Here is a 19,715-nt window from a genome sequence, read left to right on the forward strand (position 1 = left end):
CCTAATAAATATTTTGAAACTTTTATTTGATTGGGGACCAAAACCAAGCAAGTAGGACATTAGTCGTTAAATGTTTCTGAACACTTGGTACGGCAGACAGAATGGTTTAATTACATTGGGCTCCTTTGAGATTTATCAAGTTAATAAAAAATCTCGATTTTATGTAAATATTATATGCCAGAAACTTGTGTGAGACGATCTCACGCGTCGTATTTCGTGAGATATATCTCTTATTTGAGTAATCAATGGAAAAATATTACTTTTTATGCTAAGAGTGTTACTTTTTATTGTAAATATTGGTAGGGTTGACTCGTCTCAAAGATAAAAATTCGTGAGACCGTCTCACAAAAAACATACTCATATTATATATAATTCTTTAAAATTTTTAAGAAGTAACAAATAAATCTGATAATTTCTAAAATTATACATAATTGTCAACTTCTGAAGTTGTATTTTTCTTATATTTAACATTTCAAAAAATATAAGATATAAATACAAACATGGGGATGTTTATAATTTTAGAAGCTATGAAATTTATTTGTTACCTTTCACACGCAATTTAAAAGTCATATGTAGTTTGATTTTTGACAAAACTTGTCTGAAACGGTCTGATAGATCATATTTTATAAGACAGATCTCTTATCTGGGTCATCCATGAAAAAATATTATTTTTTATGCTAAGAGTATTATTTTTAATTGTGAATATCGGTAAGGTTGACCCGTCTCACAGATAAAGATTCGTGAGATCATCTCACAATAAATCCACTCTTGATTTTTTGGTAATCATAAAAAACATGAGGGAAAATAGATACGGAGAACTAGGTTTTTTTTAAGTTAAAAATTAAAGATGTGTATAAGTGCATTATACACATCTTCCTACTTTTTTGAGAACTAAATCAATATATATTTAAATAAATAAAATACATTATTTAAAAAAAAAATGCACAAATACAGCAATTTAAATACAAAAATTTCAAAAAATTTCGCATTCAAACTATTATTAATTATTAATCATATTACTATTAAAAATAAAATAAAATAAAATAAAATAATAAGTTTTTCAAAAATTAAATCAACACATGTTTAAATAAATAAATAAATTTTTAAAAATAATAAAAAGAGTACATTTTTTTTGAAAGATAAATCAGCTAATATTTTACATATAAAGAATTTTGATTAATCCATCATTTTAAGGTGATCTATATAAATTTGCTGCAAAGTAACAGCATCTGCGGCTGCGGCCGAGAAGAAAATATGACGTCCTCTTTTATTTTTGGTGGATGGAGTTTCGTAGATTAATTCTGAAAATTTATTTTTAAAATTTATTTTTAAAATTTCAAAAACCCTAGTTTTGATACTATTTTGGAAAGTGATACCTATTTAATTATTTGTAGCAGTATACATATTCAATTTTGGACTATATATATTGAAAAGTGTGATTTCCATTTGTCTCAACTCTCTTATATAATTATATATATATTTCTTTGTTTTTTTTATAAATAACTATACATTAAAAATTTTATAAATATCTACTGAATAAAATTATTTTAATAAAATGTAACCTACGACAAACCACTGTAAAACGAAGAAAGGACAATATGTTACCGACAGCAATTAAAAAGAGTAAAATGGCGGGTAAGTTGGTAAAAAATCCTCAATCAAAATATTTTTTTGGGTTCACTCCCTATCCACAAAATTGTGGTACTATGTCATACAAAATGTGGTACACTTCATGTGGAAATGTGGTACTAAAAAATTACCCAGGGACTGAACATAAAAAAATCAACGGCTGAAGACTGCAGGCCAATTTCCCGTAAAATGGTAATCTTTATAAACCAATTTAATCCATGAAATACGAATAATTCCATTCATATGTTCGAAATTCATTGCAAATTTTCATGAACTATATTTTTTTTTTAAAATAAGAAATAGGAAAGGAAAACGATTAAATTTTGTTATTTGATCTTTTTTGGTAAGTAGACATATAAAACTAAAAAACCGACAACATATAAAACAGTAAATCAATTCAAAATCATTTAATAGCTATAGACGCGCGAAGCATCAATATTCAATAACAAAGATAAGAGTATATCTTTTATGAAACGGTTTCACTTCTTTAGCTAAGAGACGTGTCAACCATACCGATATTCACAATAAAAAGTAATGTCCTTAGCATAAAAAGTAATATTTTTTCATTAATGAACCAAATAAAAGATATGTCTCATCATAAAATACGATCTGTGAGATCGTTTCACACGAATTTTTCCCAAAGGACAATGAGTGTTCATAGTTTCAATAAAAATCATTACTGTCGATTGCAACGATACAAATGAAATCTTTTGAGCTTACCGTTGTCTTGTTAGAACGCATATTTTGATTGTTTTCCTGGCTAAAATAATTGTTGCTCCAAACAGTAAAATTTTTAGATTTTTTTTTTTTTACAATTTGAGAATTAGACTCCAAAACTTGTAGGGTAAATGTAATATGAAAATTGGGATGTGAAATCTAATTAGATCTGATTCTACGGAAAAAAGTACCTTAAAAAATATTATACTAAATTATTTTTATATAATATCTAATACACTATTAATTAAATTTAAATAATACTATGGAGTCAAATAATAAGAGTTTCTAAAAAAATTTATCATTTTATTCCCATGGTCGTAACGTAAAATACTTAATATTAACAACTATTAATATTTTTAAAATTTTAGCATTAAAGTAATAAATATAAAATTGTAATTATAGTCTTACCATTAGTCTGTTTGAGTAGGTCTCTTGTGAGACTGTCTCACGGATCTTTATCTGTGAGACGGGTCAACCCTACTCATATTCACAATAAAAAGTAATACTTGTAGCATAAAATGTAATACTTTTTCATGAATGACCCAAATAGATATCCGTTTCACAAAATACGACCCGTAAGACCGTCTCACACAAGTTTTTGTCAGTCTGTTTTGAGTTTTAGTCATGTAATGTGGATCGTTATCCGCTAACTTATATATTTGTTTGTTTTTGGTCTTTTTTGGCCAAAAGCTAGTAACTTTTTTGAATATTGTTTATTATTCTTTTACGTAACTTATGTAGCAAGAATAAATACATATTTAACACATCACAATAAATCTAAACAAAAACTAATAGAAAAAATAAAGCATAGACGTCCAATATTTTAAACGAAAGGAAAAAAAACTCGCCTTTTCTTTTTATTTTTGTTAAGAGAGATTTTAACGTGTTTAATATATGTTTTATTCTTACTATATGAGTTATGTATGACAATATCAATTTCAAATAAACAATATTTGATAGATTTAATAGTTTCACGTGAAAAAAAGACCAAAACCCTTCTTTAATTTGGTTAGGGTTGTAATTTTGTTATGAATTAACAATAATTTGGTTCAAAGTAGCTAAAAATCTTAACTTGTCCCACACAAAAAATTCATACAAAATAAAATAAATTTATATCACCTTCTATTATTTTTCTATATCAATCTTTTTTTTATATCATTTATTTATTAATCATTCAATAATCTCATGTTCGGACTTAACCAATAAATTATCAAGTCAATTTATCTGATTAAAATGACATTTTTCTCAATAATAAATAATAATTTTATTTTCAGGTTTCGCCATCAGTGTTCTATATATATTATATAGTGTATTCTTCTGTTCTCTCTTTCGTTGTCATATTGCTGACTTCATCACTCTGAACCATCACGTTCTTTCTTCCCACTTTCTTTGACTTTCTTGCGTGGAAGTTGGAGAAAAATCTTCGACTCGAAAATCCCAAGAAAGCGTTTTAACGAAATCGGAAAAAGACCACCCACAAAAGAATTATTGCAAAGGCGAGAAAGTTGGCGTTTTGGAGAAATGGCAGAAGAAGGGCAAACGCATAGTGGAGGTGGTTCTGGGAATGAGGAGATTTCTGGTCCGATTCGTGGGGTTCTTCTCATCTCTGCTGGTGCAAGTCACTCTGTTGCCGTACTCGGTGAGTTTATGTTCATATTTCATGCGTGAAACTAGGCAGCTGAGCTTTTTGTGTCTGTGTGTGTATATTTGAAGTTTGTATTTTTCGGGGAAAAATGGAAAATTTTACAAGCTCGTCGTTATGTGTTGGGCTTGAGTTTGTCCAAATCCCAATCTTAACATATTTTGCAAGATTCTGCACATGATCCATGTCAACAGGGACTAAATCCATGTTTTGAATCAGTGAAAAATTTAAAATCTTGGGTTCATGTTCACAATATATTTGGAATAATTGTAAGTAGAACTTGTTGGTATTTTTACACAGTTAAGGGGACAACCAGTCGACAAATTTGCCGTTTCGGTCCCCACTTGCTCCTACTTGATAATAAATCGTGGTATTGCATAGGTTTGTGTCCGCAATTGATCTTCGTTTGGACTTTGACATTTCATTTATTTTCTTTGATATAAGATAAGGCTTTGATTTGATGTAAGTGCTTATTTAATTCATAGATATTTTTCTTCATGGACTGGAGTACTCCACTTAGACCATCTCCAACCCACTGCACCACATTCTGCACTACATTCTGCACTACAATAGTGTAACACTAAATTCATCTCCAACCTATCTACACTACATTCTACACTAAAAAAGAATATTCTCAGAATATTCTTATAATATTAATTTTAATTCAATAATAACTATTTATAATTCCATTACACAATTATACATAATAAATATAATTATATTATTTCATTATTTATTAGAAAATCGATTAATTATTTATATTCATTATTTATTAGAAAATCGATTAATTATTTTATATACATAAAATAATTATTTAATGATACAAATATTTTATTTCAATATAATCATTGAAAACGATATATATATAAGTTAAAAAAACATTGAAAATGATACAAATATTTATTTTAAGAAATAAATACGATACAAGCACAATATTAAACATTAGAATTACTATATTCTTCCCATAAGTGCTCAATTAACGCATTTCGTAGTTCATAGTGAGCATCTCTGTTTTTTATTTTTTTATACCGAGAGAGAAATTCTTTGAATCTTGTACTTTCGTCATTGACCACCATTTCCACATCGGCAAGCGGTGCTTCTCTTGCATCTTCAATTGGTGCACTGAGGTCACGTTCATCTTCAATAATCATGTTGTGCATGATAATGCATGCTGTCATTATATCATGCAAATTGTTTTTACGCCACGAACGTGCTGGATTTGCCACGATTGCAAATCGAGATTGAAGAACACCAAATGCTCGCTCCACATCTCTCCTACACGACTCTTGTTTCATAGCAAAATATCTTTTTTTCGGTCCAAGTGGGTTACTGATAGTTTGCACAATAGTTGACCACTTTGGGTAGATACCATCTGCTAGGTAGTAGCCAGTATTATATTCTTTGCCAAAAATAGTATAATTGGCAGGAGGAGCAATGCCTTGAGCCAAATTTGAAAATATATTGGATGCCTCTAAAACATTGATGTCATTATTTGATCCAGGCATACCAAAATATGCGTGCCATATCCACAGATCATAATCGGCCACTGCTTCTAAAATAATTGTTGGAGACCCACTTCGACCTGAATATTGCCCAGCCCAAGCAGTAGGACAGTTCTTCCACTTCCAATGCATACAATCCAGACTTCCCAACATTCCTGGAAAGCCTCGTTGTTTACCAATATGCAAGAGTCGAGCAACATCGTTGGCTGTTGGAGCTCGTAAGTACTGGGCTCCAAAAACTTCCACCACTGCTCGACAAAACCGTTGCAAGCATTCAATTGCAGTTGACTCTCCTATTTTGATGTATTCATCGGTCGCATCCGCGGCCATGGCATATGCTAACATTCGAATTGCAGCTGTTGCTTTCTGATTAGTTGATAACCCTGGTCGTCCCAAGCCATCACTGCGTTGTATGAAGTAGCTATCATGATTCTTGACACCATCCACAATGTGAAGGAATAGATGACGAGACATCCGAAATCGTCGTCGGAAAATACCTTCATGAAATCTGGGATTTTCAGCAAAATAGTCGTTGAACAAATTCTGATCGGCTAATTTTAAAAACAACAACAAACAAACAAAAAAATTATGATACAAACAATAAAATTTATTAAATGATATTTAGTAATCTGGTAAACCAAAATCTCATCTGTGTACCATCCGTCGGATGAGATTACCGAAATCTAATCCTACGGATGTTACAAGGATGAGATCACCATTGGATGAGATTCCTTATCTATGCCATTGGATGAGATTCCTTATCTAATGAAATCTAATTTTATGGATGAAAAGATTTCGAGATAGGAAATCTAATCCATATTATCTTTATAAATTCTATATAAACTCTAATTCGTGGTATACATTTTTCAAACAATTTATATTAAAAGAAATGAATTCTTCATCAGGCTCATCGTCATTATCCGATAATGAAGATGAAACTACTAATTATTTGATCGTCGATAAAGCCATTGATGAGATTCAAGGAGCGATCATTAGCCATATTCATGCACGCAATACGATACTACACACCTACATCAATCAACAAGTTAACGAAGGTCCGAGAAGAGGATCCATTCCAGGTCACATTGTAATTCACCGCGATAGAGAAATAGCCGATCAGAATTTGTTCAACGACTATTTTGCTGAAAATCCCAGATTTCATGAAGGTATTTTCCGACGACGATTTCGGATGTCTCGTCATCTATTCCTTCACATTGTGGATGGTGTCAAGAATCATGATAGCTACTTCATACAACGCAGTGATGGCTTGGGACGACCAGGGTTATCAACTAATCAGAAAGCAACAGATGCAATTCGAATGTTAGCATATGCCATGGCCGCGGATGCGATCGATGAATACATCAAAATAGGAGAGTCAACTGCAATTGAATGCTTGCAACGGTTTTGTCGAGCAGTGGTGGAAGTTTTTGGAGCCCAGTACTTACGAGCTCCAACAGCCAACGATGTTGCTCGACTCTTGCATATTGGTAAACAACGAGGCTTTCCAGGAATGTTGGGAAGTCTGGATTGTATGCATTGGAAGTGGAAGAACTGTCCTACTGCTTGGGCTGGGCAATATTCAGGTCGAAGTGGGTCTCCAACAATTATTTTAGAAGCAGTGGCCGATTATGATCTGTGGATATGGCACACATATTTTGGTATGCCTGGATCAAATAATGACATCAATGTTTTAGAGACATCCAATATATTTTCAAATTTGGCTCAAGGCATTGCTCCTCCTGCCAATTATACTATTTTTGGCAAAGAATATAATACTGGCTACTACCTAGCAGATGGTATCTACCCAAAGTGGTCAACTATTGTGCAAACTATCAGTAACCCACTTGGACCGAAAAAAAGATATTTTGCTATGAAACAAGAGTCGTGTAGGAGAGATGTGGAGCGAGCATTTGGTGTTCTTCAATCTCGATTTGCAATCGTGGCAAATCCAGCACGTTCGTGGCGTAAAAACAATTTGCATGATATAATGACAGCATGCATTATCATGCACAACATGATTATTGAAGATGAACGTGACCTCAGTGCACCAATTGAAGATGCAAGAGAAGCACCGCTTGCCGATGTGGAAATGGTGGTCAATGACGAAAGTACAAGATTCAAAGAATTTCTCTCTCGGTATAAAAAAATAAAAAACAGAGATGCTCACTATGAACTACGAAATGCGTTAATTGAGCACTTATGGGAAGAATATAGTAATTCTAATGTTTAATATTGTGCTTGTATCGTATTTATTTCTTAAAATAAATATTTGTATCATTTTCAATGTTTTTTTAACTTATATATATATCGTTTTCAATGATTATATTGAAATAAAATATTTGTATCATTAAATAATTATTTTATGTATATAAAATAATTAATCGATTTTCTAATAAATAATTAATCGATTTTCTAATAAATAATGAAATAATATAATTATATTTATTATGTATAATTGTGTAATGGAATTATAAATAGTTATTATTGAATTAAAATTAATATTATAAGAATATTCTGAGAATATTCTTTTTTAGTGTAGAATGTAGTGTAGATAGGTTGGAGATGAATTTAGTGTTACACTATTGTAGTGCAGAATGTAGTGCAGAATGTGGTGCAGTGGGTTGGAGATAGTCTTAATGAAGTTTACACTTGCTTATTTTATGTGGGGACAATGATGCATTCTTGCTTGGATATTTCCTTGACTAGGCGGCACCCTCTGTTTCGACAAATATTGGGATACACATAGTAGTTAATGCTGCGTGTTGTTTCTTGGACCAGGGGCGAATTTTGAGGAGATTGTTTGGTTATAGCTCATTTTTAAATTAAAAACTTTTCAACTTCTTAGATCTGTATGATATACAATATGATTTTAAAATGGTATAATCTTTCTGGATTGCAGTGACAAATATTTAAAATAGTTATGAGATTCCAATCTTTTTGTTAGACTTTTGTAATTTTTTCTTAGATGGACTGAACCATAACTACGACTTCTTTTTTTATTTATGATTACATTACTGATAAAAGAATTTGACTTATATGTATGCGTTTGACAATTTACTCTGGGACTCGGTTACCTGTAATAGCATTTTTTTAACTATGTTCCGAAAATTCTAAGAAAGTGACATGCACAGCAAATTTCAAGTGTGCCAGAATTCTTTTCCCTGTGTGCTTGAGAAGTTCAGGATAAACATTCCGAACAAGTTTAATTTCTTAATATTAGGAACAGAGGACACGGACTATAAAAGTTGGAAAATGAAGCTGATAAAATATAGCTAATCCTGGATTTGATCTGTTTACTTACCCCTTGTGAAAATAATCTTGGGGGATCACGTATGAACTTTGTGGCTAATAGTCGGTGAGCATTGTACATGTTTTTCTTATCTGTTGAATTTGGTGTATAAGACTGGGAAGTGATGAGAAACTAAGTTATAGTTAGTTCTGTGTTGCATTAAATGGACAATCTTGATGGTAGGGACTGAATGCAGTGAAATAATAATTTTATTCATATGTTGCAGCTGGTAATGCTGTTTGTTCTTGGGGAAGAGGTGAAGATGGACAGTTAGGACATGGAGATGCAGATGATCGGTTTTATCCCACTCACTTGACTGGATTGGATGGTAAGGAAATAGTGTCTGTGTCTTGTGGAGCTGACCATACAACTGCTTACTCGGAGTCACAAAAACAAGTATACAGCTGGGGATGGTATGTCTTCTGTTGAGCAAAATGTTTGTGTTTAAAGTTTTTTGACCCGTGCAAGAATGATGTCTTTTAGTTTTCACTTGCCAGAGAACTTAACCTTCAACTATTAATCTTAGCGAGTTTCTGTTCCTTTCACTGCCCAATCTTTGGTTTCTTGGGAGTTTTGAGGCCAAGAATGCTTCTAAACTATCTTAAATTATTGCATTGATATTGGCTCGCCATACAAAAAATGTAGGGGTGATTTTGGGAGGCTAGGCCATGGAAACTCTAGCGACTTGTTTTCTCCACAGCCAGTCAAAGCCTTACAAGGCTTACAGATCAAGCAAATTGCTTGTGGGGACACCCATTGTTTGGCAGTGACAATGGATGGCGAGGTTCAGAGGTTGGTTTCCAATGTCGTGGACCCTGTGCAATTTCACATTCGTAGTACTTCTCTAGCCAGATATATCGTATTTGCTCAATACTCTTACGAGCTTAAATTAAGAATCTGAAATTACAGAAAGGTTAAATACATAAATATCGATGAGTTACAAATAACTGCAGAATTTTTTTTTAGAATCACTTCTCTATTATAGTAGGATACTCAATTTCTCTATGATAGTAGGATACTGAATTTCCTATAGGGGGGCTGCTTTCTTCCTGGATGGGATTTCAAAGCTAGAACTTTCCAAGAAAATCTTTCTTTTTACCTTCACTTTCTAAAATTTTAAAGCAAATGTTTGTCCCGACTGTACTCTTCTGAACTATGAATCTTCCGAGTGGGGAGTATTGTTTTGCGCAATGGGTAAAACGTTTGAGATACAAACAATTACATGTCGTTCTAAGTCACATATTATATTATTCCAAGCGACGTATGAAATATATCAAATTATTTAATCATTGTGATATAATTTGCAATTTTTTTACAATATGCAGTTTAAAGTACTTATCCTAGAAGATTTATGTATATATTAGTTTTGCACTTGGATCTTACTTCTACTTAACTGCAGTTGGGGAAGGAATCAAAATGGTCAACTGGGGATTGGGAACACGGAGGATTCACTTGTACCTAGGAAGATTGAAACTTTCCAGGTATTGTCAGTTAATCTCGTAAAGGAACTTTTCAAAGCATTGATTACTTTCAGGACTTAACTTTTTAATAATAATAAATTAGGAAAGCAGGTAACTGTCCTCACACTTTTGTGCAATATTATCATGTGTTAATAATTAACAAAATATTAATAATATTATTTATTAAGGATAATATTGTAATTTAAATTCAATGATTTAATTAATGTAATTACTTATATGTGACTTGAAACTGTGCCTTAATGAAAAACACACCATGATCTTAGGACTCGTTGCACATATATATTTTTTCACCTCCTAATGTTTCTTTCAAAAACTATATCTTGGGCAAGAACAAGTTAATATATTTAATGTTGCAAATAATTTGATTATTTCATTTAGAGATAAAAGAAACGTTTTACGCATTTTGTAGGGAATATCTGTTAAAATGGTTGCTGCTGGTGCTGAACATACAGCTGCAGTAACAGAAGATGGCGAGCTTTATGGTTGGGGCTGGGGTCGATATGGTAATTTGGGATTAGGTGATAGAGATGATCGTTTACTACCAGGGATAGTTTCATCTGTGAAGGTATACTGCTCTTAATATATGACTAATGTTGCCATAATTTTTTCATTCTAATATCATAAGATCTATGCATGCACATGTTCTCACCGTAAAGGATTAAGGCATAAAGAGTGTGAGAACATGCAATTCGAGAAAATCCTGTTCTTGCTAACCTTGACTCTTAGTTAGATGTTACCTCAATGTCTTCTTCCTATACGTGCTATGTTAGAAGGTCAGAAAAGGGCATACTTTTATCTCCCAGTTTCTCAGTTTTTACTTCACAAAGAAGGCGATTACTGAAAGGAAGCGAACAAGCAGAGGAAAAATTATATAATATATACCCTGTGTTATTCGAACATAGATCTTCAGCTTTGGGAAAGTAAGTGAGCAACTTGTCCATGGAAATAAGATCTGACTAATAACTTGTTGAAAGAACTAATTCTTAACAAAGCCATCAAAGTAGTGTGAGGTTCATATGCTGTGCTGATAAAGAAAAGTGCCTGAGACATAATTGCATGCCCGAAGAAATCTCTTTTGCTCATCATTTAAAGGGGGGTCTACTATAAAGTCGCTTTTCGTGGGTCAAATAACATTTTTAATTCTAAGTTTAATTGACTGCCTTTCTCTTCCTTTCCCTTACCATTATAATAGTATCACTTTGCAGGGTGAAAAGATGGTTTTGGTAGCATGTGGATGGCGACATACTATATCAGTCTCCTCTTCTGGTAGTTTGTATACTTATGGATGGAGCAAATATGGACAACTCGGACATGGGGATTTTGAGGATCATTTAATCCCTCATAAGCTTGAATCCTTGAGTGGAAATTGTATTTCTCAAGTAAGTTATCTCTCTGCCATAACTTGGGAAGCAGAACCTTTTTTTGCTGATTTGTTATAATATTCAATCTATTGTAAAATGGAAACAGCCCATGTGGATCCTTGCAGATTCCTCACATTTCTTGGTCGACTGTTGACTTGAAACAAACTATTTCTGATAGGCTTTATGGACTCATTTCCGACACTCTTGTGGCTGTTATTTTGTCAGATATCGGGAGGTTGGAGACATACGATGGCACTGGCAACAGATGGAAAACTCTATGGTTGGGGTTGGAATAAGGTTGGATATCTTCCTATTTTATGTTGCACAATTAACAAAGCTAAATATAACAATAAATAGACAACCTAGAACTTAAACAGATATACAACAATAGATAGAGAACCTAGGACTTGAACAGATATATAACAAGCAATAGATAACCTAGGACTTAAACAGACAATACAATTGATGACCTAGCACAACACTTGTTAATTTAAACATAAGCAAATACTAAGTAGATAAATGTCCTTTCTTCCCCAAAGCAATCCCATCAAGCTGCAAGATTATATAAAAGAATTAAACCAACCGAGAATAATAATCATAAAGTAATGAAATATGATCATATATACCATCACCATCACTAGGGTAATCGAGGTTATAGTCAGTCTCGTCTTTTTCATAGTACCCGGTTATTGAAATCGTGATGATTATTCCCTTTCTAAAAACTTCTCTGCTTCACAGTTTGGACAACTTGGCGTCGGCGACAATATAGATCATTGCTCACCAGTACAAGTCACGTTTCCACTTGATCAGGCATATAATTTCTTGTCTCAATTCTTTCAATATTCACTGGTTCAACTTTTCAACTTGCCATTTTCCTGAACTCTTTCAATAGTGAAGCTTTATATGGAATTCTCTTTTCATTAACTTTTCCTATTCTACTTAATTATTGCAGAAAGTTGAGAAAATCTCATGCGGTTGGAGGCATACCCTTGCCGTCACTGAATGGCAAAATGTCTTCTCGTGGGGAAGGGGTACTAATGGTCAACTTGGTCATGGAGACTCTGTTGACTTGTAATATCATATCACCCACCCTTCTATTTATTTATGTTCCATTGCTGACATTTTTTTAACTTACAAAACGAATCGAATCTTGAAATTAATAGCTGCCATATGAAACTTGTAGAAATGTTCCAAAAATTATAGTGGCCTTCAGTAGAGATGGATCAGGTGGACAACACATAAACATCTCAAAAGCGGACACATCGTCAGGTGCCAAATACACTTGCTGTTATTTATCTTTGCATCCATTGCATAATCTTGTAGTAAAGAAAGCTTTGTAGCAGAAAAATCTTCGGTTTCCCGGACAGAGAGATATGCAGTTGTTCCAGATGAAAATGTAAGTCACATGAATATTTTATGGCGTTAAATTACCTGTGTTAGATTACCTGGAGTTGCATTGGTCATGGACTTCACAGAAGTGTAGAAATCCTATTCCACACTACAACACAGAAGAAAAATGCACCACCAATCATATACACAATCGATAACTCTAAAGTTTCTTGGACGATGAAGATAGTTTCGAGAAAGTATGATTCTTGTGCAGGTTCAAGGACAGCAAGTCGGATTATTAACCGACAACATAAGTGACGTAAATGTTCCTGCCTACGACGTGAAGAGGATGAAGATATCAGATAACCAAACCAGCCGGATACACAATCAAAAACTCTAAATGTCCCTGCCTACGACGTCAAGAGGATGAAGATATCAGATAACCAAACTTTGTGAATCAAACTCCACCCTTCTTAGTAGTTGTAGCTTTTGCTGATTAATAATTGAGAAGTAAGTTATGTGCTAAAAGCTTTATCTTCATCATGTAATGAATATTCAAGGAAATGTGTTGTCAAGTTGAAATAAATTGTAGTGTGAAGTGAAGAGAAATCAATTATGAGCTGTAGTTAATTTTATGCACTGATTAAACTGTTCAATTGGTGGTGTTCTTGAAGTATTTGAGGGATAAATTTTCATTTAAAAGAATATTTTTTGTGAAATTTTTTTCAAATTTTATAAACTTTCAATATTAAGTTTTACATTGTTTCCATATTGTGGTTTGTTTTTTTGTTAGAATTATATTTGTTTTACATTGTCTTTGGTCCGAAAAGTATAACTATTTGGAAATTGTTCAATGTCTTGTTTACATGTCTATTCTTTTCGTTTCCATTTTATTTAAAAGAGGTTGTGATCATATTAATATATATTAATATTATATTATATTCCTTTTTATTATATTTAAAAGGTAAAATAAGTCTGCAATCTTAACTTTAAATCTTCAAATCTAGGGTTAGTGGTTGGTCTCTATCAGAAAACACTTATGTTGGCACTCTTTTATCCACAAAAAATATTTCTACCTACGTTGAGATCACATTTTTTTTAGGATGACAATCAGTACAAGACGTGAAAAATATGATATTGATATAGAGTATATCTCTTGTGAGATGATCTCACGAATTTTTATTTATGAGACAGGTCAACCCTAACGATATTCACAATAAAAAGTAATACTCTTAGTATAAAAATAATATTTTTTCATGTATGACTCAAATAAGATATTCGTCTCACAAAATACGACCCGTGAGACCGTCTCACACAGATTTTTGTCATTGATATATAATATTTGAATATCAATTATTTTAGATTTGATATTAATATAAAATTTTTGAACACTCAAGTGCATATAACAAGTAATGATATGTTTTCAAAAAAAAAAACAAGTAATGATATTAATGACATGTCTTCTCTCATATGAAAATATGTAATGATATTAATGACATGTCTTCTCTCATATGAAAATATGTACAAAAAATTGAAAATATGATATTTGAATATCAAATATTTCAAATCTGATGCTAATATACGACATTTTAGAACCCAAAAAAATGTAGCAGGTGTTATTAATATTTTTTTTTTCTAATTTTATACTGAAAATTTTATATTTTCTATCAGATCTAAAACATTAGGTACTCAAATATCATATAGCAATATTTTAATTTTAATGTTTTGTACAAATTTTCATCCGTGATAAAATATATGGACCAGTTACTACAGAAATATTTCTTCTCTCATAAGTACTTGAGACGAAACTATGTTTAAATTTAAGGATTTAAAAGCAAGTTACTCCTCATATAATATAATATATAGTTGAAAAAAAAATCCCAACAATTAAAAATATAGTACAAGATGCGATGTGAAATGTGAACAAGTGATGATAGAGAAGATTCCAATGAATTTTGAACTATTTTTCTGCAGGACTTTACAAAAAATCTAGAAGAAAGTTGCATGAAACGATGATGTACTAAATTATACAATTAAATTAATACATTATTTAAATTCTTGCCAGACAATAATTTCAAATAGTACACGACTGACCATAGTTTTAAGACTTAATGTTTAAAAATTACATTTACAGTTAGAATTTTTTTTAAAAAAATTGAATTACATGTACTAAGTCTTGTACTCAGTTCTACTTGATATTTAATCTTCTATTTGTCCATCTAATTAAGAACTAAGACAAATAATGAGACATCGATTAATTACACATCTTAGTTTCATATAATGTTTGACTCGATTTCTATAAAGTAATAGATATATAAATCATTATATTAATCATATTTATTGATTCATCGTGCTCATATCATAAATTATTAATCATATTTCTCTCACGAATCAACCTGATGATTAGATGATTAAACGTTTTAAAGTAAATTTTTAAAAAATAAGATAAATTATATAATTTAAGCCAATAAAATTATCTGTCACTTATCTGTATTCTAAAACCAAAGGGCCAAAGTGAACTGTCCACCCTCCTTTTTGAAGCTTCTACGTTTATACAATAAATAAATATGAGCAACTTTGTCTTAACGGCATGCAATCTACCTCACTAACAAAACCAAAATCATGCCAGACTAGTGACACGGCCCAATATCTATTCGTGCATACATAATTAATTTGATTTTATAATTATAATTATTAATGTGTAGTTATCATCTAATTATAAAATTCAATTGTTGAAAAAAGACACATCAATATTCAACATTAAACATCACTTTACATGAATCAAGACAAGTACCTACGCATCCTTAAATCATCCATTTTTGCTCCCTTGAACTCCTACATGTTTTCTAACCATGCATTGATACAGTTTATCTACGCTGTTTCGAATCGTGTCCATATCCACGACAACGACGACGGTCTGATGGGGGTGAAAGTGAGTAAACTGAGCAGATTCGTGAGCTTTCCTCATCTAAGACAACTAAAATCAGGATCATCTTCAGTGACACCAAGAGGGTATATCCCTGTCGCGGTTGGAGTGGATGATGAAACTAGGCGTTTCATGGTTCACACAAGAGCATTGTGTGATTCGAAGTTCTTGGAATTATTGGGTAGATCAGAAGAGGAGTATGGCTTCTGTAATGAAGGAATTATCAGGATTCCTTATGATGCAAAAGCTTTTGAAAAGTGGATGAACAAAGGTGCCAAGAACAAGACTTTTTTGAGGGTTTCAGCCCAAATCGAGTGAGTATTGCATATCTCATCGTTTATTTTTAAAAATAACCTGTATCACTTGTTATACCAATATTGCATTTCTCTTGGCCTAGAAAAACTTGATTCAAGCTTAAACCAGGCTGTTTTGTTTGACAAAATATGGTGTACATGATGTGTATAAGAAATTTCATTTTTGTTTTCTGATTATAAAATATAATTCACTCAAGTTGTAGATTGATAAAAAAAGATTTGAGTAAGGGATATATTTGATATAACGGTATTTCAAATTTATACTCTCTAAATTTAAATTCATGTATTAACTTTTTTATAATATTTCAAGTGCATTAACCATATATCATCTGAAAATCCATTAGCAATAGTTGAATCATGTGGAATCACATGAAATCCTCACAGTTTGTGTATTAAAGTTGAAGGGTAACTATGAGTTCAGCATAAATAAGCTGATTGTAATACCACCTAGCTTCAGAACTAGCTCCTAAACTACAAGTTCAGCTCTAAGATTTTACCATCTATTTTACTATCCGAAAAAACTTCAGATGTGAACATTTGGTTAAGATTCCCAACCCAAAAAGAGTGATGCTCAAGTCCAACTCAGAACCTCATTCCGAAATTCATCTTTCAACAAGTAGACACAGACTTATTCTTTGATATGTTTAACCTCAAGAACTCCACTTAATGTGTTGTCTAGTTGTTCTATGACTGGACCATTTTCCACAATTTAAGCTCGTCCGCAATAACAGCCATCAAATACCATCAAGTTTTCAAATAATGACTTGGGAAGGGATCCATACATGCTACGCCGGTGATGTACATGATTATCATTGACGTGGTTGAGCATGAAGGACTCATTGCTCGCGCAGGACCACATGGTCAAACGATTATAGCAGAAATAACTTTCCAAACAATAGCACGTAAAAAGACTACTCAATGATTACGAAGTCATACACTATGAACAAAAAACCTGGCGTGTAGTCAATGTACAGGCCTATAATCTTGGTGGCTACAGCAAAATATTCAAAATATGCCACCATCAAACTAGGGATATTCATGGCCATGAAAGTCAGCACTATGATTCATGAACCTACTACAGTCTTGACTTCCCTAACTAAGGATAGTCATACTTATCAACCAAAGTTCATTCAGCTTTCATCATTACACCACATCATTCGATTTCAAGATAAATAAAGTTCCTTCCAGAAATCACATCAGAGAAACAATACTTCATGCTTTCCCTCCAACTTCACTGTCAATTTCATCCACATGATCTCTAAGGATATTCCACTGCAAATATCAGGTGATGAAAGAATTTTGATGAGCTAGAGATAATAAGTTGGAAAAGATTTGGCTTCGTTTTGATGGAAGGATTTGGAAATATAATATTTCCAGTCTTTATAGAAGTTCATTCATTCTACGTGGATAAATTCAAGCCCATAAATTTAAAAGCCTCAACCCACTATTTAAGCTATATCTTCCACCATGAGAACAAGTTTCAAATTTTTTATCATGCAAGTAATTTGGAAACCATTACTCGAATTAAATCAATCAAAACTCAGCCTGATGGAATTTTATCTCTTTAGTTTTTCCCCAAGGTAGGAATACGCAAAAAAAAAAAAAGCATACCTGGTCAATGCCCAATGAAATGCCTGTAGAAGAGGGTAAAACAAATTAGCCAAAATGAAACATAATTTGATTGAAATTTAAACAACATCAATAGAAATGAGAGAACCAAGTTTCATGTGAAAGGTACGCAGGGAAAAAATGCATCAGTTTTACAATCATTTTACATTAAATACAATTGATACCTGAAGAATGAGTCATTCAGCATGACCTGCCCACATGGAGCATACATCCATATTATGAAGAAAATAAATCGATAAATCCTAACTCGAACCCATATTCTCAAACTCCAGGTGGAAGGAGAATGGGCACATTTTTCGTGAGAATCTAAAGATTGAAAAATTTACCAACAATAGCTTAAGCTGAGGAGTAATCTATTCAGTAAATGCATCCTTAGAATCCCCATGTAAGTTGTTTCTCGATTGTCCATGAGCCGAAAAACCCATTGAACACCAGACAAACCAACATATTAACCAAGTCTTATTCTTTTCCTTCTAAGTTTATTTGAATGACACTTCTGTTATTCTGGGGTAGGTACTAGGTACGATTGGGGGCAGCAGTAACGACTTCACATGCTAGGAAACACATCTAGACACTTGAAAATGAAGTATATTAAAACTTACTTTACAGTTATAATTTGCAAAGTGAATTTTAAGAACTCAAATCAAAGCTAAAAGATGTAGTCTCTCTCAGAAAGCACACCGGGAATACTGAACCTCAACCACCCATATTTATTTATGTTCTGTAAATAATATGCTGATTTTCAACAAAAGACATACACATGATAAACCCCTCCAGAGAAGACAATAGAGTTGCTCGCACAAGAGACTATCCTACAAAAGGGCAAGACTTTCTGAGGTGGGATTCAAGTCATTCAATCATCATCACGACACTATGTAATCTAATTGTCTTTCTGCTTATTCAAACCCACTCTCACACACTCCCTCTCTAGTTTGGTCATCTGGTCAGGTATGTACCTGTCTTATCAATTTATACTTCTCACTCAATTCAAAAATACATCCGTGAATGCCATCCATTTAAACTTTAAAGACCTTTATACTGTAAAAAACAAGTGAATGATAAGCTTTCATTGTTTCTCAACCGATGTTATTAGCTATCACATATTATCTAACCATTCATTTTTCAATGCTCTTTCATTTTTATTTAAGAAATAAATTCTAGCACTTGAGTCCTAAGAATATGAATTTAGAAGGAGAGAAAATAGGGGACGATGCTTTCCGGAAAAAAAGCAAAGGCCACGCACCAATTTTCACGCTCAACCATACTCAAGAAGTCTTCGAACAAACTAAACAAGGTAAAAGACGAAATTTTGTTTATCGAATAGACTTAACATTCGATACAAACATTTGCCTATCCTCTAAATTGAAAAAGGGAAAATGAAAATTACCCTTTTTCCCAGGAAATTCCTTGCCATCTTTAACATAAAACTCCCTAATATCCACCACAATCTTCCCTTGCCAGTTCCTCACCGATACTTTCCGATTATTCGACAACTATAACGAAACATACGTTTTCATGGTCAGTATCAAAGATTCTAGAAATGAACCCTGCCCACCTAAGTGCGCAGAATACATTCTTTCCATAGTCAGAAAAGGAATTGTACATCGCACTTCAAACGCAAAAATAAAACGATGAAAGGAAACCGAGCTTACATCACAGATGTGTATATTGTCGGAATCATCAGAAACGCTACCGGCGGCGGCCGTTTTCGGATTCTTCCTCGGAGGCTCCTCATTTTGGGATAGTGTTTCATCCTCGTCCCTCTTGTTTCCCCTCTTCGACATTTTCGCTATCGAAATGCAAACCCACTGAGCCAGGCGAACTAGGGAGAGTTGAAGTCGAAGGGGTGGTGTCGCCTATTTATACAAACAAAGTCGTGTTGAACCCCAAGGCGAT

The 19,715-nt window shown here is 32.7% G+C and overlaps 2 protein-coding genes across 2 annotated transcripts; one reads left to right on the forward strand and one right to left on the reverse strand.

Annotated features, from left to right (window-relative positions):
• Positions 1-3,670: 3,670 nt before the first annotated feature.
• Positions 3,671-13,635, forward strand: LOC140841705 (ultraviolet-B receptor UVR8-like). The gene is made up of 12 exons (XM_073209333.1): positions 3,671-3,985; positions 9,006-9,192; positions 9,425-9,571; positions 10,179-10,260; positions 10,670-10,825; positions 11,466-11,639; positions 11,847-11,918; positions 12,360-12,431; positions 12,574-12,692; positions 12,805-12,890; positions 12,965-13,017; positions 13,225-13,635. Exons 1-12 carry the CDS (start codon positions 3,868-3,870, stop codon positions 13,348-13,350), a joined length of 1,392 nt encoding a protein of 463 aa, XP_073065434.1. The 5' UTR covers positions 3,671-3,867; the 3' UTR covers positions 13,351-13,635.
• A 3,474-nt stretch (positions 13,636-17,109) lies between these two features.
• On the reverse strand, positions 17,110-19,648 carry LOC140841706 (RNA polymerase II transcriptional coactivator KIWI-like). The gene is made up of 4 exons (XM_073209334.1): positions 19,472-19,648; positions 19,207-19,312; positions 17,802-17,824; positions 17,110-17,462 (listed from the first exon to the last, which is right to left on the reverse strand). Exons 1-4 carry the CDS (start codon positions 19,601-19,603, stop codon positions 17,403-17,405), a joined length of 321 nt encoding a protein of 106 aa, XP_073065435.1. The 5' UTR covers positions 19,604-19,648; the 3' UTR covers positions 17,110-17,402.
• Positions 19,649-19,715: the final 67 nt, after the last annotated feature.

The sequence above is a fragment of the Primulina eburnea genome, chromosome 9 (genome assembly GCF_022965805.1).
Source record: "Primulina eburnea isolate SZY01 chromosome 9, ASM2296580v1, whole genome shotgun sequence".
NCBI classification, from domain to species: Eukaryota; Viridiplantae; Streptophyta; class Magnoliopsida; order Lamiales; family Gesneriaceae; genus Primulina; species Primulina eburnea.

What these genes read in the sequence shown, in the direction of transcription:
- LOC140841705 (XM_073209333.1), top strand. Translation starts at nt 3,868, where the DNA reads ATGGCAGAAGAAGGGCAAACGCATAGTGGAGGTGGTTCTGGGAATGAG. An exon ending in CAAGTATACAGCTGGGGATG is followed by an intron (nt 9,193 to 9,424) that starts GTATGTCTTCTG and finishes CAAAAAATGTAG; the next exon opens with GGGTGATTTTGGGAGGCTAG. An exon ending in GGATAGTTTCATCTGTGAAG is followed by an intron (nt 10,826 to 11,465) that starts GTATACTGCTCT and finishes ATCACTTTGCAG; the next exon opens with GGTGAAAAGATGGTTTTGGT.
- LOC140841706 (XM_073209334.1), bottom strand. Translation starts at nt 19,603, where the DNA reads ATGTCGAAGAGGGGAAACAAGAGGGACGAGGATGAAACACTATCCCAA. An exon ending in ACAATATACACATCTGTGAT is followed by an intron (nt 19,313 to 19,471) that starts GTAAGCTCGGTT and finishes GTTTCGTTATAG; the next exon opens with TTGTCGAATAATCGGAAAGT. An exon ending in TTTCATTGGGCATTGACCAG is followed by an intron (nt 17,463 to 17,801) that starts GTATGCTTTTTT and finishes TGATATTTGCAG; the next exon opens with TGGAATATCCTTAGAGATCA.